The sequence below is a fragment of the Toxotes jaculatrix genome, chromosome 16, assembly GCF_017976425.1.
Source record: "Toxotes jaculatrix isolate fToxJac2 chromosome 16, fToxJac2.pri, whole genome shotgun sequence".
In the NCBI taxonomy this organism is placed as follows: Eukaryota; Metazoa; Chordata; class Actinopteri; family Toxotidae; genus Toxotes; species Toxotes jaculatrix.
In genome coordinates, this window is record NC_054409.1 from 14,959,889 (window position 1) to 14,974,469 (window position 14,581).

At 41.4% G+C, this 14,581-nt stretch overlaps 2 protein-coding genes across 3 annotated transcripts; one reads left to right on the plus strand and one right to left on the minus strand.

The window, feature by feature from the left end:
* On the minus strand, window positions 1-7,496 carry LOC121195054 (protein phosphatase PTC7 homolog). The gene is made up of 6 exons (XM_041058233.1): window positions 6,970-7,496; window positions 5,504-5,683; window positions 4,250-4,448; window positions 2,458-2,581; window positions 2,153-2,282; window positions 1-1,735 (listed from the first exon to the last, which is right to left on the minus strand). The coding sequence occupies exons 1-6, from the start codon at window positions 7,169-7,171 to the stop codon at window positions 1,677-1,679; spliced, it is 894 nt and encodes a 297-aa protein (XP_040914167.1). The 5' UTR covers window positions 7,172-7,496; the 3' UTR covers window positions 1-1,676.
* A 995-nt stretch (window positions 7,497-8,491) lies between these two features.
* Window positions 8,492-12,701, plus strand: LOC121195053 (calcium-binding protein P-like). 2 transcript variants are annotated; one of them, XM_041058232.1, is made up of 3 exons: window positions 8,492-8,605; window positions 9,129-9,505; window positions 9,560-12,701. In XM_041058232.1, the coding sequence occupies exons 2-3, from the start codon at window positions 9,136-9,138 to the stop codon at window positions 10,594-10,596; spliced, it is 1,407 nt and encodes a 468-aa protein (XP_040914166.1). In that variant the 5' UTR covers window positions 8,492-8,605; window positions 9,129-9,135; the 3' UTR covers window positions 10,597-12,701. The 2 variants fall into 2 exon arrangements, with proteins under 2 accessions (XP_040914166.1, XP_040914164.1); XM_041058230.1 differs by having other exon boundaries at window positions 9,129-12,701.
* The last annotated feature ends 1,880 nt before the right edge of the window (window positions 12,702-14,581 follow it).

Below are 14,581 nucleotides of genomic sequence, written 5' to 3' on the forward strand. Positions count from 1 at the left end.
CTTTAGGCATAGAAAAGACATTTTAATGTCACTCTGAACATTTCCACCCACCCACAGGAATTTACAGTATTGCTGTATGATGTTTATAACAACAAAGCATAATGACATACACAAAGAAAACATGTCTTTGGTGCACCTGCTTTTAAACTGTAAAGACACTGTCCAAACCACTTGGGCGAGCTGTTTAGCAAAGGGGACATACTATCATGAGCAGAATAGTATTACCAATGTCTTTGATTAATGAAATTGGATGAAATCCAGCACACATACACACACATTTACGCACACTCTCTACAATCATGACGACCATGTTCAATTAAATCATGTCAAGTCATATACAGACATCTGAATTACAAAAGATAAGCAGCAAACAAATGTAAAGGGAAATTAGGAACTGAGAAATAAAAACAAATCTGACACTCCCACGCACTCACTCTTTTTAAGATCGCTGGATTTTTGTGTCATCCATCACACATACTTCATATCAGCAGACACTTCAAACTCTTACTTTTAAAACTAAATAACGTTAAAAAAATACATCTTTTCCTTTAAATTGATGCCTGACCTATCATTGCAATTGTAAGCATTCCCAGATGCTAATTTTAGCTTTTGTGAGATAACCAATATTAACATTGAATACCCCACACATTCCAATAACAACCTTCCACATCTATACCACACACCCATGCACACTCACACATTTTTAACGTCCTTCTTACCACACAACTGCAGCAATCAATCTCAGCAAATATCTTCTTGTTCATGTCAGCGAGTGGAAGTGTGGGATTGATAAAGCTCACTTCAAGATTAACATCTATACAAGAAAATATATTTATGAATGCATGTGTACATCTTCCACAACAGTAACAAAGGCCAGAACGTAGCCCTGAAAACACAGAAATATTTACAACTTATCAGGATGTGCGCACCGACAGATCCCTCAGCCAAGTGACAAAACCTGATTACCCTTCACATGTGAGCTCTAATGTGTTGCAGTTTCTCTTTACAGATTTCTTTGATCTCAGCAAATTACTGGTTAGCTCTTACACGGTTAAACATTCCCAAACCTAACTCTTACTTTTCATTCTCCAGTAACACCCAACCACTCCCAACATCAGCTTCCTCAGTCCATCTACAGTATATGCTTTGTTCAAACACATTTACAACATGGAACGGATTAACAACTGAAACAAAACATTAGTCAATTCTATCACTACTTTAACAATCCAAAACCATGGCTTTCTCCTCTTATAATATCACTTTTTATACATGAGGGCTACCAGATGTTAAAACCCCTAGTTAATCCCAACTGTTGTGGACTCTTCGTCAGATCACTTAAAAAAGCGTCGATGCCACAAAATGAGACTGAAAGGCATCGCCCAAACCACTGTACTCGGCTCTTCCCCCATCATGATCAACATGAAAATGTCCTAGCTGCCTGCTTCCCCGCAACCGTTCAAGCACCAAAACAAAACGGAGGAAGAAAACAAAATGTTACACGGGTGGACGTCAGCCCCGCAGCAAGGAGTGTGTGTCGCGTTGGTGGGCCTCTCCAATCGGCCCACAGGACGCAGTGCATTTTGGGAGGGCTGCAGGTGGAAGACTCAGGCAGATAGGAAGGAAGGGTCAGCCCCAGAGAAGCACACACACTCACACACAAACACACAGACACACTTTTAGTCTGTATATTCAGCCACAATAGACAACAGCACCGTGATATCATCTGGCTTCCCTCCTGCAGAAAAATACAAAAGAGTGTGAGAAACTGTGCCAAAAGTCTTACACTTGTGTCTTTTATGTCCAAATATCATTAACAGTATACACACTATTTTCATAGTAATTTTTAAATTCTTGAATGCCAGACAATTTGTGAGGACATCAAAGAAATTTGCAACAGGAATCCTTATTGATGTAATTTAAAAATAAAAACAGCAATTAAGCTGTCTATGTTTTACAAAAATATATCCACTTAAAATATGTGCAGAACCAAACCAAATACCAGATATTGCACTTAAAATTGACAAGAGATGACAGGAAGAAATTGATCATATATTTTTTCAAAGTTGTATTTGTCTCACAGCTTTCAATAACATGAACTACTGCTTAAACCATGTTGCTTTCAAGGGAAAACACAGCATCTGAGCACACTTACCTCTTACATTCAGACCATTGTCACAGGCAAACTGTGCAAAAGGAGACATATAGTTCGGGTCGTAGGCAAGGTCATGAGCTTGTTTTGCTATGCTCTGTGCAGTCTGCAGGATGCTGTCATAGTTGGTGGTCTGAATCAAAACAAACATAAAAAGCATTAGAGTATGAAAGAAGTCTTTCTGCACATATGTGTAATGTGTAGCTACAGTACTATTAGTACTAAAAGTACTACAGTACATGTAACAGCATGAAAATATATCTATTTATTGTTACATTTATATGCATTTATTGTTTTAGAAGTAAAACCTTGAGTTTTTTGAGCTCCTGAAGGATCATGTAGTCTGGCATGTTGTCAAAGAGGCCGTCAGTTGCCGTCAGGATGATGTCACCAAGCTGCACGTCGAAGGAGGAGCTGTCAGCTGCTTCCGGACTACAGGAAACAGAGGGCACATTAAGATCAGTCACAAGTGAAACAGGAGCATGTGGTGCCTGAGCTGCTGTCAAGTTTCCATTATGGAATTAAGCGGTTCAGAAATCACTGCCAAATCAAGGGTGGACACAGCGTGGGTGTTTAATCTGACAGCTGACTTGGAACTAGCCTGCCTTGTGTGTGTCCTTGCCAGATGCAGAGAGGTCCGCCTGCTTGCTGGCACCTTACTCAAGACTCAAGTTTTATTTCCCAGGCGCCTTTAACATTATGTTCCTGCTTGGTCTAGATGGTTTTTATTTTAAGGTGACATACCACAGAACTACAAGAAAACATTTACTTGTTGAGCAGCTAAATCTTTAGCTTTATCTCACCCCAGAAAAAAGGTCAAATCAGTGTGGAAAAAAAAAAATTAAAAACCTTAAAAAGACCTTGAGACTGCTCCAAATGGATTACAACAGGTTTAGCCCTTGCTAATCAGGCTACCATTGTGAGAATCAAATTGTGACACCTATCTGGGCAGCCTGACAAATCCTTATTTATGCAGCATTCAGAGGTTCGGTAATAACATTCTAGATACTGCTAATGCAGATTTTGTTTAGCCAGTTGTCTACAGGCATAAAGAAACACATTTCTAAAAGCTGCATGTATAAAAAATTACTTGTGTCGCTGCCTCCCAGATTAGAATAACCTAGCTAATCAAATACAGCCTGTGTCATCTCTTTACCTGGAAAACACTGATACACAGGGTAAAGTAGGTTAAGATCCATGACAATGCCAGACATAATCTGCCCATTTCAAAGATCCTTAAGAAGAGGCAGACAGAAATAAGATGGATAACAAGAGTACAAAATCTTAAATCCCCTTCGTGTTTGTCTTTTCCACTTGAACACTCTCTCATGTATGATACAGACTAAGACTGCATAGGGCTGTTCATAGGGGGAATCAATAAGAGAATAGCATTAACTAATAATGCTCTGCTTAAAAATCAATCTTCAATTTTTACATCAATAAAAACAAGTCTATGTGAAAAGCATACAAATCATTTTGGAATTTCTGATCGATACTATTTCCCAAATTCTTTTCCTAATACTTTTATGTTCTCATGCACATGTACGTGCATGTGTTGACGAGCGCTGTATTTCATTATGCTGTGATGACCTTGGCGTGTTTATCTATAAAAAATAAATTAAAACTAAACAAAGATGACAAACTGGATCAGGATTTTCCATGCGGGTGATGTAAGAAAAGATGATCAAGTAGTTCAGGTAGCTATGCAGAGGCGTAACCTAGTTTGGCCTGCAAACCTCTGTACACCTGCACACACGGGAGTGTGACGCAAAGCATCTCCGGTCTTGTTTTTTCTAATAGGAAAGTTCCTAACACAACTGCACATGCAGCCCATGTGAGAAGATGATACTTGCTTTAACAAATCAACTTTAAATCATTTGGAAGTGAAAATGAATCTGAACAGAGTAGAACTTTTTTTTAATCATTGGCATTGCAAAATAACATGCACGCTCAGACAGGTGCAAGGTTCTAAGATGGATGAGGTAGTATCTCATCAATACAATGGAAGTTTACAAAGGACAATTTAGCTTTCATTTTTCCACCAATCCACGTGCATTAAAATGACCTGTGAAGATTGTTGTAAAGCCACTAGATACTGACCTGTCGCTGAGCACCACCCCTTCGGCTCCCGGAGGAGCGATGGACAGCTGAAAGGGTGTGTTAAAATAGTGCTGTTGCTCATCTGAGCGATGAACTACCTCTCCTCCCCGAACCACCAGGAAACCCGAGTCACCGAGGTTACATGTGTGTAGCCGGTGACTCCGTCGATCCAGAACCACAATGCAGGCTGTGCTGCTCCCTACAAACAGAGGAGAGCAAAACAATAATAAGGTTATGTATATATATAGGGGGTAGTGGAAGAGAAACTGATACCATTTTGAGAACATTTCCAGCTGAGACAGATTAGAAAGAAAAGAAGGAGAGACTGGATGTGTGTTTCTCTTCACTTTCAACAGAGGCAGAATGTTGTCCAACCAGTGCATCAATGGCCTTGTTTGCACCTTCTCTGAGAAAAACCACAAACACATGGGTTGTATTCTTTGCTTATCCCAGATCCCCAGTGACTGCAGCTTTAGAAGCCAATAGTCCCAGTAACCTTGAGCAGGGAAGGTCAAATTCAGACCTCATCTGCTCACCAAAATAAAAGCAGGCCATATGACAAACATAGTGACAAGGGGAAGAGGTTAAAATTTAGTGTCCGCACTGGCAGTGGGTCAGGGACACAGAGTCTCAAGAAGAAATGTGACCTTGGTCACATGTTTGACCCAACCACGGTTTTAAAATCTGTACAGCTCTTCAGCAGTGTCAGTTACAAATGCAACCCTGACCTTTTAGGGGCCTCTGGTACGAGACAAAATGTTCACCCTGTGTAAAAGGAAAATTGTTGAACCCCACAAGATCGCTGAGTCTCAACTTTCAAGTGGTGGCATAATGCAAAAAAACAGCCTGATCAAGTTAGTTACCTAATGGGTATTACATCACTCGGTAGAACGCGGGTCTAAACCTAAATCAATGGTAACAAACTGCCCTCATGTTAATAAATATGTGAATACCATGCACAATACTAAACTTGGTGAAGCTGCTGTTCTGTCCCCAAGCCTATGATGAAACAAACCAACAAAAACCCTATCCTTAGTATCTGTACTATGATAATCTGTCTTGTTTGCATACTTTGACAGGCAATTTAAAAAGGGGATAATTTCTATCTCATAGTAACACGTTGTGCATCTCTCTGAGCAAGGCAGCTACTCACAGACTGACTCATCCTGCAGCTATTTTATTTATTTCTCGGAGAATGGCTGTTCACATGGGATGCATGACTCACTCCAGCACTTATTGTCTGTGTGTACTCACCTAGCAGTGGAACTTTGTTCTGTAGAAGCTCATAGTAACCAGAGGTCAGGATGCCTACTGGATAACTGGGAGTGAAGCGTCCCTCCTTCACCAATCGCTCACAGGTTCTCATTAAGGTGGCAGAGAACTGAGACGGGTCAACGCCATAATCACGCCAACCACCTACGCCATCTGCTACACCTGATGGACAAAATGGGAATACACATTTTAACTTTGTTATTGTTGCTAATGCTTTGTCATTTTGTACTACGTGATGACAAGTATTGAGGCATTGTAGAATTAATGATTAATCAATTAGTCACTTGTACAGAGCTGCCACATTTTTATTCTAATTTTATAACTGCAAATGCTTTGTAGAGAACAAAGTCATCAAGCTCAAGAGCAACAGAGAAGAATTTGTCTCCCTGTTGATCACTCTGTCCCTTTAATTCATTATTAAGTCATTTCACTAATATGTTATTTTTACACAAAAAGGATCAAGTATTGTTTGGTGCCCTGTGAGGAGTCTCACAGACTCACATTAGAGCCAGTGTTTTTCTTTCGTGTGGTTCACTCAAACAGGAAAGTGAAAATACGTAGTACTTCCTGGGAATCTCCCGAAATCTCCATGTGCGCTACTAGACAAAGCCCCGCCATCCATTACTATTATTCAAGACATTTCTTTTTAAAATGTGGTTAGATTGTTTGCTACAGACTAAACCACTACCACGTTATTTGTGCTTGCTAAGTGCAAACACGTGAATCCCTGAGGAAAATAGAGTTCCTCAGACCTGGATATTTTTACTTCATATCACTACCCCAAACATTTAGAACTGCCCATTGGGTGAAAAATCACTAAAACACTTATTTTATGTCTCGACAAGCCCCGTGGTTGGTCGAGGATTTCGCTGTGTATACCTTTATGTCAGCTGGGCAGTGAGGACAAAGCAATTACACTCCGCTAAGCTAGGAAGCTAGTGACGATTAGCAATATGGCTGCCTCCATGCTCAACCATTCTGACCTTTGCAAGACATTGTAGTGTTTAGTCTGAGATGCTCAAATAGGGTCTATTTCCGTCCCTGTCCACATTTAACGGAGAACATCTATATCTCCTAATTTATGATGTTAAATATCTTGCTTTGCCGCCGTGTACTCTGAAGTTGGAGCTCATCTAGGTGAAAGGTCGTTTGGCGTTTCACCTCAAAAGCACCACATAATCAGAGTTAATGCATTAAATGACATGATTGAAGGTGCAATGCACCGGCTGGTCTATTTTAAGCATCTGTCCTGCTTCGAGTTAACTAACCTGACATAACGGCTGTCTATGGAGGAAAAGTTATAGCTCTGTTTTTTTTGCAGGGGGTGGGGGCTGATGTGTTTTCATCCGGGGGGTCAGCACACGTGTAGGCTAGCCCACTGAAGGTCACCCGGGCACAGAGGGTGTATCCGCAAGCAGTTACAGTGTTTTATGTACCGGAGAGCTTACCCAAAACATCGGCGGTCTTGTGCCGCGCTATGAAGCAGGCGTCATCCCCGTAGCACATCCCTTTCTTCAGGATCCCCTTGCGAAAGTCTTTACCAAAGCCATAACTGGCTGTGATCAGACTGTAGTCCCGACCGTCGGTCTGAGAGAGTCCGCCCAGGACAGCCCTGGCTACCAGTCTGCCATAAGACAGTACGGATAACATTCCCTGGCTAAGAGCAGCCCCGTCTTGATTTCAGCCCGCACACGGTGTTCCTCCTCTCTCTCTGCCCGCCCCGGCCGCCTGCCTGCTAGGCTACTTCTTCGTGTCAAGCCCCGGCAGCCTGTCTCTATCCGTCCATTCGACACGGACTGGTCGGCTTCCGTGAAATAGTACCTCAGCCCCCAAGCAGTTGCTCTAACCTCGCATAAAACACCACCGTCCGCCCCCGACTGTTTACCGTGCTGTTTAGGTCTCAGGTGTGCCGTTCATAAACGCAGTTCCTCCGCTGAGTACTCTCCTTCCCGACATGTTTCCACCATGTACCGGACTGAAAGCTGGGAGTACATACGGGTGCTTAGCCGTTTACAAGCTTGACGTCACGGCCAGTCGACATCATCCAATCACAGATCCGCTCGCAGACCCGACAGACCTGCTGATCCCAGACCCGCTGAGAATCCACCTCCACTGAACTGCGCAAGCTTTGGGTGTGCGCTTGTTCTAAACACGGGGATGTAACGGACAGACCGAACCGTTACATCATCATCATCACCTGCCTGCGATAAATTTGCCTCCTGCGCGGAGACCCTAAGGCAAAACAGTAGCAGACATGGCAATTTCATCATGTCTGCAGGCACCCAGAACCCAACCAGGAGTCTAGAGCAGAACATGAATTTGCAGTTATTTTGAAAGCTGATTAATTGTTTAAGTCATCTCTTCTTGTTTTCTGTGATAATAAATTAAACATCTTTGGGGTTTGGCTGTTGATCAGGGAGAGAGGAAAATGATATGTTAACATTTTTCGGTATTTTCTTATATTTTACAATTGACTGACAATTGTCAGTAACAATGAAAGTGATTGTTGGTTGCAGCTTTGGTCTGTGACCGTCCTCCTGATAGAGGGCTCCCTCTCCTCACGAATCCAAAATTTAACCCTTGCCTGTGTGGGATCACTAAGGTACATTTGAAAATGCAACCAAGGACCAGATAAAAGATAATAATAACAATAATACGTTTTGGGGAAAAAATAATTAAGCTAGTTAGTTGCAGTTAGAGTGCTTACATAAGTGACCTTGTGAACAAACAAGAACAAATAAGTGAACAAACAAGCAAAAAAAAAAAAAAACCAAACAAACAAACAAACCTTGTTATAGGCTTCATAAAGTAAAACACTTGCAAATGTGAGTAAAACATTTTTTTTACTGGAGATTTTTGGCTCCGTGATGGTCAAAACAGCAACTTTAATTCCCACCTCTACTAAAGACAGAGTGCTTGCTGTGCATTAAAACAAGCGCACCCTATTTTAACAGACGCTCCCGAGTCAGTTTCCATAACGGAGCCGAGGAGGAGAGAGAGAGAGAGAGAGAGAGAGAGAGAGAGCACAACAACGCATTAAAACGGAATTGCCATCAAATCATACAGATAAGCCGACACTTCACGGTAAGAAATAACTGCAAATTTAATTACATTTACTTCTGTGTTATGTAAGTCTTTGCGAGCAGGCTCGTGTAGAGAACAAAGCGGCACACATATCCGTTATAATGTAATTTATCGTTAGTGGTTATGTTTAAGCAGTCTGGAATGATGGTGCTGTTTTAAAGATAAAAACAGGTATTTCATTATTCATTGTGGCTATGGCTCACATGTTGATATCATTTATTTATTTTTTGAGTAGCCTAGCCAAACGATGAGAGAATAATGATGGAGTGCTGCGCATGGATATCTTTGAAATTTGAGCAGGTTACTCATCGTGAAGGCTTGAATACGGCTGTTTGATGCTATACGGGCCATAAAAAATGTGTATACAATAATCCATTGTTGCTCATGCTGATCATTATTAAATAAAAGAGTAAGGCCAGGATATTTTGCATATATACAACATCCTGGAAAAAGAACGTTTGTTTTTATAACGTTGGATTTTTTTTTTTTCACGATCATTACCTTGACACACTTCTATCTCTAGGGCCAGGATGGGGAGGTTCTTTGAGGTGGCTCTTGTGTCCATTCTTATTATATCTCTCCTGAACACTGAATCAACATGGGCCAAAAAAGGCAGCAGCGGCAGCAGCAAGAAAACCTCATCTTCCAGCAACAGGGGTGGGACACAATCAAAACCATCCAGCTCTCAGCCAGGAAGCTATCCTCGACAACCACAGAGTCCCAATCGAAACACCAATCCATACCCTTCTGGTGGAAGTTACCCTTATCCTGGAACAGGCAACACTAATCCAGGAGGATATCCCAGACAAAACCCAGCAAGTCATCCAGGAACTGGCAGTAACCCCAACCAGTATCCTGGTAGAGCCAGTCCTGGAGGTTATCCAAACCAGAACCCTGCAGGTGGCTATCCTGCTGCAGGAGGCTATCCTGCTGCAGGAGGCTATCCTGCTGCAGGTGGCTATCCTGCTGCTGGTGGCTATCCTGCTGCAGGAGGCTACCCCGCTGGAGGTAGCTACCCAGGAAGAAATAATCCAAATCAGTATCCAGCTGCTGGGGGCTACCCCGCAGCAGGTGGCTATCCCAACCAATATCCAGGCAGAGCTGGTACTAACCAAGGAGGATATCCTAACCAGTACCCTGCTGCAGGAGGCTACCCAGCTGGAGGGGGTTATCCTAACCAGTATCCAGGAAGAAATTACCCAAATCAGTATCCAGCTGCTGGGGGCTACCCAGTCAGAGGGGGGAACACAGGATATGGTTGGGGTGCAAATCCAGGGGGTTACCCCGGTGGAGCAGTTGGAGGTTACCCCAACTGGAACCCAAATAATAAGATCCTCAGTCCCCGTTTTGGTGGAGGAGGCTATGGATATGGTGGTTATGGGATGGGAGGGTCTCCTTTCTCTCGTTCTGTGCAGGGTATGGGATACAAGCCCAAGTCAACAGGTTTTGCCAAAAAAGCCATGGTGGCAGCTGGTGTTGGTGCTTTGGCTGGAATGGCGGTTGGATATGGACTAGGGCGCTTCCCTCGACCCCATTTCAGTTTCCGCAACCCTGAAGAGGAGTACTACTACAACAACTACATGTACCGGCGTTATGGCTCCCACTCTACTGATGAAAAAGATTTTGGCCGTGATTATGTCTACCAGCCTCCACCACGAGCAGAGACTTACGAGAATTTTATGGGTCGCTGTATGAACCAGACTGATCTTCTGAAAGATCAGGGCAGCAGCTCCCCCACTCCCAAGAATGTAGGTGATGAGCAGGATGATGACACAGTAAGCATTGAAGAGATTGGATACCCGGCACTGATTGAGCAAGTGAAGGTCCGGCGCTGTGTTGAAAAGTACATGGTTTATTCTGAACGCTTCCTCCAAGAACGAAAACCAGAGCAACAGTCACAGCCCAGTCGCAGCAGCCCTCTGAGCTACGGAGTGATTCAACTGTTCACCTCCCTCCTCATGCTGCTGTCCAGCACGCTCTTGCTCCAGTGAGAACCATTAGCCTTCCTTTCCCCGTACCCCAAATGGATTCCTACTTTCTCAATTGCAGCTGCATGTCCACTGTCTGCTAATGTATATTATTGCCACATTACAAACCATAGCTGTATACATACTAACAAGCTCTTTGAGTCATATTTCGTCAAACTATCTAGTATCTCTGCATAAAACTAGCAAAACGTAACAAAATGTTGACGTGTATATTTTTGCACTCTCTTATTTTGCACTCCAAGCATTGAATGCATAGAAAAGAGTTACAGGACATTTAAATTCAGTTCTTGTGACAATTTATTACAACAATATATCTGCTACTGTGTTAAATGGGAATGTGTCATTAAGAGTTTTATATATGTACAGATCGTCCCTTCATCCTTTCATCTGCACTGGACAATTAAAGAGACTGATTATTCAGTGGGTTAAATATGCTTGATCAAAGGGGAATTTTCATTAGATATTGATTAAAAAAAAGTCAGGGTCCCACTATTAAATTTGGATACATGTAAACATCAGTAAACAGGGTTTCGGCAGTGCAATTAAAGATCTTCAACTTTGACTGATTTTAAAAGTGGGCTTTCAAAGAGAAACAGTGCTAAATGTGATGTAATTTGGCAGTGGGAACAAAATTAGAGATAATTCCAAAATGTGCTTTGCCGGCAGTTTTCTCATCATGAAAAATGGCTCTTTGATAATTGAGGTCATCCACTGGGAGTGAAAAAAATTAGGCCCACTCCTTCTCAGGTATATGATACTCACACTTTGTTTGTTGTTCAGCTGCCTGTAAAATCACAGATTTTGTCTCACATCTCTTGTCAGAAAGGACTTCAATTCACTAACTCTTCTATATCGCCATACCTTAACCTTACTCATTACGTGCTGTCTCTTCATGTCCACAGTTGGACTAGATTAACAGGGGAAGCGCTGGCACTGGCTTAAGTTGCTGGAGCTACAGAGGGTGCTGATTTACTGTCACATTGTAAATGAATTTTGCTGTCTTAGTCAGGACCATTGTTCCAATATCTTGTGCCAAACTTGGTTTCATGTTCAGGTTTCCAAGTGTACTCTAACTTTCCAGAGACACTCAGACTTTACGGACTTTCCAGACCCTAGCTGGTCAGTCCATCCCTGCAACCTCCTATCATCGTCTTCCTGTGGCACAGTGAGATAGTCATATTGGTGGGTCTGTAAATACCTCTGTTTGCATTTCCTAAGCTCTAACCTCCCCTGTCATGATGTGTCTGTCCAGTAATAGCTTTGAAAATTTCCTCTCCTTTTTGACAGTTGTGTTTAGTGAATTTATTTGTACTTTTATTTGTTTGTTTCTGTGGTTCTTTTACTATTCCAGCTCGTTGCCGTTTAACTGACAATTTTCATTCTTTCCTTCCCCTCAAGTTTTGTAAAGCACTTTGTTGATGTGCTTTGAAAATGCTACATAATTTGAGTTTGCAGTCAGTAATGCTTTTTTTTTCAGGGGATTTCACCCAAGTAAATATTCACTTTAAGGGAAACAAAATGCTGTTTATGTTAGTCTGCTGTTTGGACCAAGTACTGGTGTATTCAGTTAATACTGTATTTTATAGAGTTCTTGGTAAATCTACACACACAATATTTAGTGTGTAATAACTTTTGTCTTAAACCAAAATGAGTAGTGGTAATGTCAAGTCAAATGTGGTAATCTCCAAATACTTGCAAAACACACTCTACTATACTTACAGAACTGATCGTATGCACCCTTTTATTGTGCAGTACTACTTAACATTTGTTTTATTTTTAAAACCTCCCAGTTAATTGGTTTTCAGACTCCACCCAATGTTTTTCCTTTTTTTGTTCATTCTGGTAAAACAATGTAAAAATTTCAGCTGATTTGAAAAAAGAAAAAAGAATTTTACATTTTCATACCATCTGGGCTGTAGAATATCTGTAAAGTGCACTTATTTCCCCTGTAGGACTGGATATTCTGTAACTGCATAACTTAGCTTACACTGGGAGTATAGATGTGTAAATGATCTGGTTTGCACAATTGTAAACACTCATAAAATATTAAGACTAATATGACTTAATATGGTTTGTCATGGATGTTTATGTATTAAATAAAATAAATTAAAAAAACAAAAGAATAATTTCAGTTATTCTGCTTTATGGACAGCTTGTTTTTACATACATTTTATCAACAGTGTCTGGATCAGGAAACTAACTAACTTTCTAACTTTTGTTCAATGAAAAAAAAAAAAAAAATGCCAAAATCAGTTGCAACAATTAGCTGATTAACAGACAATTTAAAAATATTTTTTCAGACAAAAATGACAAAGATTTGATGGTTCCATCTTCTCAAATGGGACAACTGGCTGCTTTTCTGTGACTTACTTTAGTAAGTAAGTTGGACAAGTAAGATGTCATATAGGCATATTGATAGCCAGCCAAAATTCCTTATGGTTTTATAGTTTTTTGTTGCCCTGAAAGTATTCAGATTTAAGAACACTGATAAACGTACTACAAACAGCTGGTAAACAGCATGAACTTCCCTGTGGTTACCAAAACCCTTGAAGTCCCAGAAAAATTACTGTGTCCTAAATGGTATCTATGGCTCTGCAATGATATAAAGTTAAAATTACAGTTTAAAATTTGCATTAGCATAATCATCCCATATTGAACAATAAAGGACAGGAAGGATAATTTATTCAGTGGCGCTTTTATTTCATTTGATTTGATGATTCATCCCACTGATCAGAGGTTTGATTAAATGTCTCTTATCCAGGCGGCTAGAAGGAAAGACACCACATGTCCAAATGTGAGTAAGATGTTTGTTGTGGGAACAGGGGCGGCTGCTTTAACAAAGGTTCTCCATATAGACTGGTTGTGATATCTTTGGCCTTCGTTGTAGTAAAGCCGTTGATCTTGTTCAGAGGAGGCAGTCTTATGGCTGTAATGATTCCCAGAACCATGCTTAGGTTTACCGAGGAACCCCAGCCCGTACCCAGTGCCTGTGCCTCCCAGCACTCCTGCTGCAGCTGCTCCTGCCCACTTCAGGCCCTGCTTGGGGAGGCCTCGGCTCTGAGAGGGAGGCACTTTGTTACCCTCACCTTTTCCTCGACCCCTGGAGCCACCTCCACGCTTACTGTACACATACTGTGCACCTGGGCACAGTGTTGCCATGAGCAACAACCAAACCCAGAGTGAGAGAAGCTTCTGATGACCAGCCATTACTGGAGATCTGCACCCTGCAAAAACACATCAACAGGTGTCAAAAATAATCTGAGTATTTTTAACTAAAGCTGATAATAGCAGAATGATGTTGCTCTGTCTTTATTTATTTGAGAGAGTGGGGAGTTAGTAAAGTCTCTTGGCTTTTATTCAAACTGGCATTAAAGCTTTTGATTTTGCTCACTGCACATTCAGAGTGACATGCTCAGCAGCACTAACACAACAGACATCCAGAACCATCCACATGCTCTGTCAACACTGGGATTAGCTGGGCATTATGTGTGTGATGCATATTTCTCCCTTTTATGATGCATTCCTTTCTAGCACTATACATTACTATAGGTTTGTTACAAAACATATCAATGATGCAGTGTCAAAGGGTGTAGATATGGAGCTGTACTGTGTGTATGTCATTGCAATTCCTTCGAAAAGAGATCATTCAAAAAGTTCAAATCTAACATGTAAAAAAATAAATATATATATATATATAACTCAAATCCATCTTGCAGTTGATAACTGATCACACAAAAATGCAAAGAACATCAGTTAAATGTTTTATTTACCTTTTTGACTGGTCACACCGAGAGGTTGTGATGCTGGAGCAGCAGTCCCTGTTCAAAACACAACACTTACAGCACAACACAGCTGGTGCATGTTGTTGGTTTTAGGATAATTTCCATAAAAACAATAGAGTCAGCACAGCTCCTCCCCAAATCAAACCCTGCTCTGCTATTGGCTCACAATCAATAATACAGTAGCAGTTCAATGAGTTTTTGATGAC

Coding starts and splice junctions, on each gene's coding strand:
- LOC121195053 (XM_041058230.1), top strand. CDS start 9,136: ATGGGGAGGTTCTTTGAGGTGGCTCTTGTGTCCATTCTTATTATATCT.
- LOC121195054 (XM_041058233.1), bottom strand. CDS start 7,171: ATGTTATCCGTACTGTCTTATGGCAGACTGGTAGCCAGGGCTGTCCTG. Junction 5,684..6,969: donor CAAGACCGCCGATGTTTTGG/GTAAGCTCTCCG, acceptor TTTGTCCATCAG/GTGTAGCAGATGGCGTAGGT. Junction 1,736..2,152: donor CAATGGTCTGAATGTAAGAG/GTAAGTGTGCTC, acceptor ATTTTTCTGCAG/GAGGGAAGCCAGATGATATC.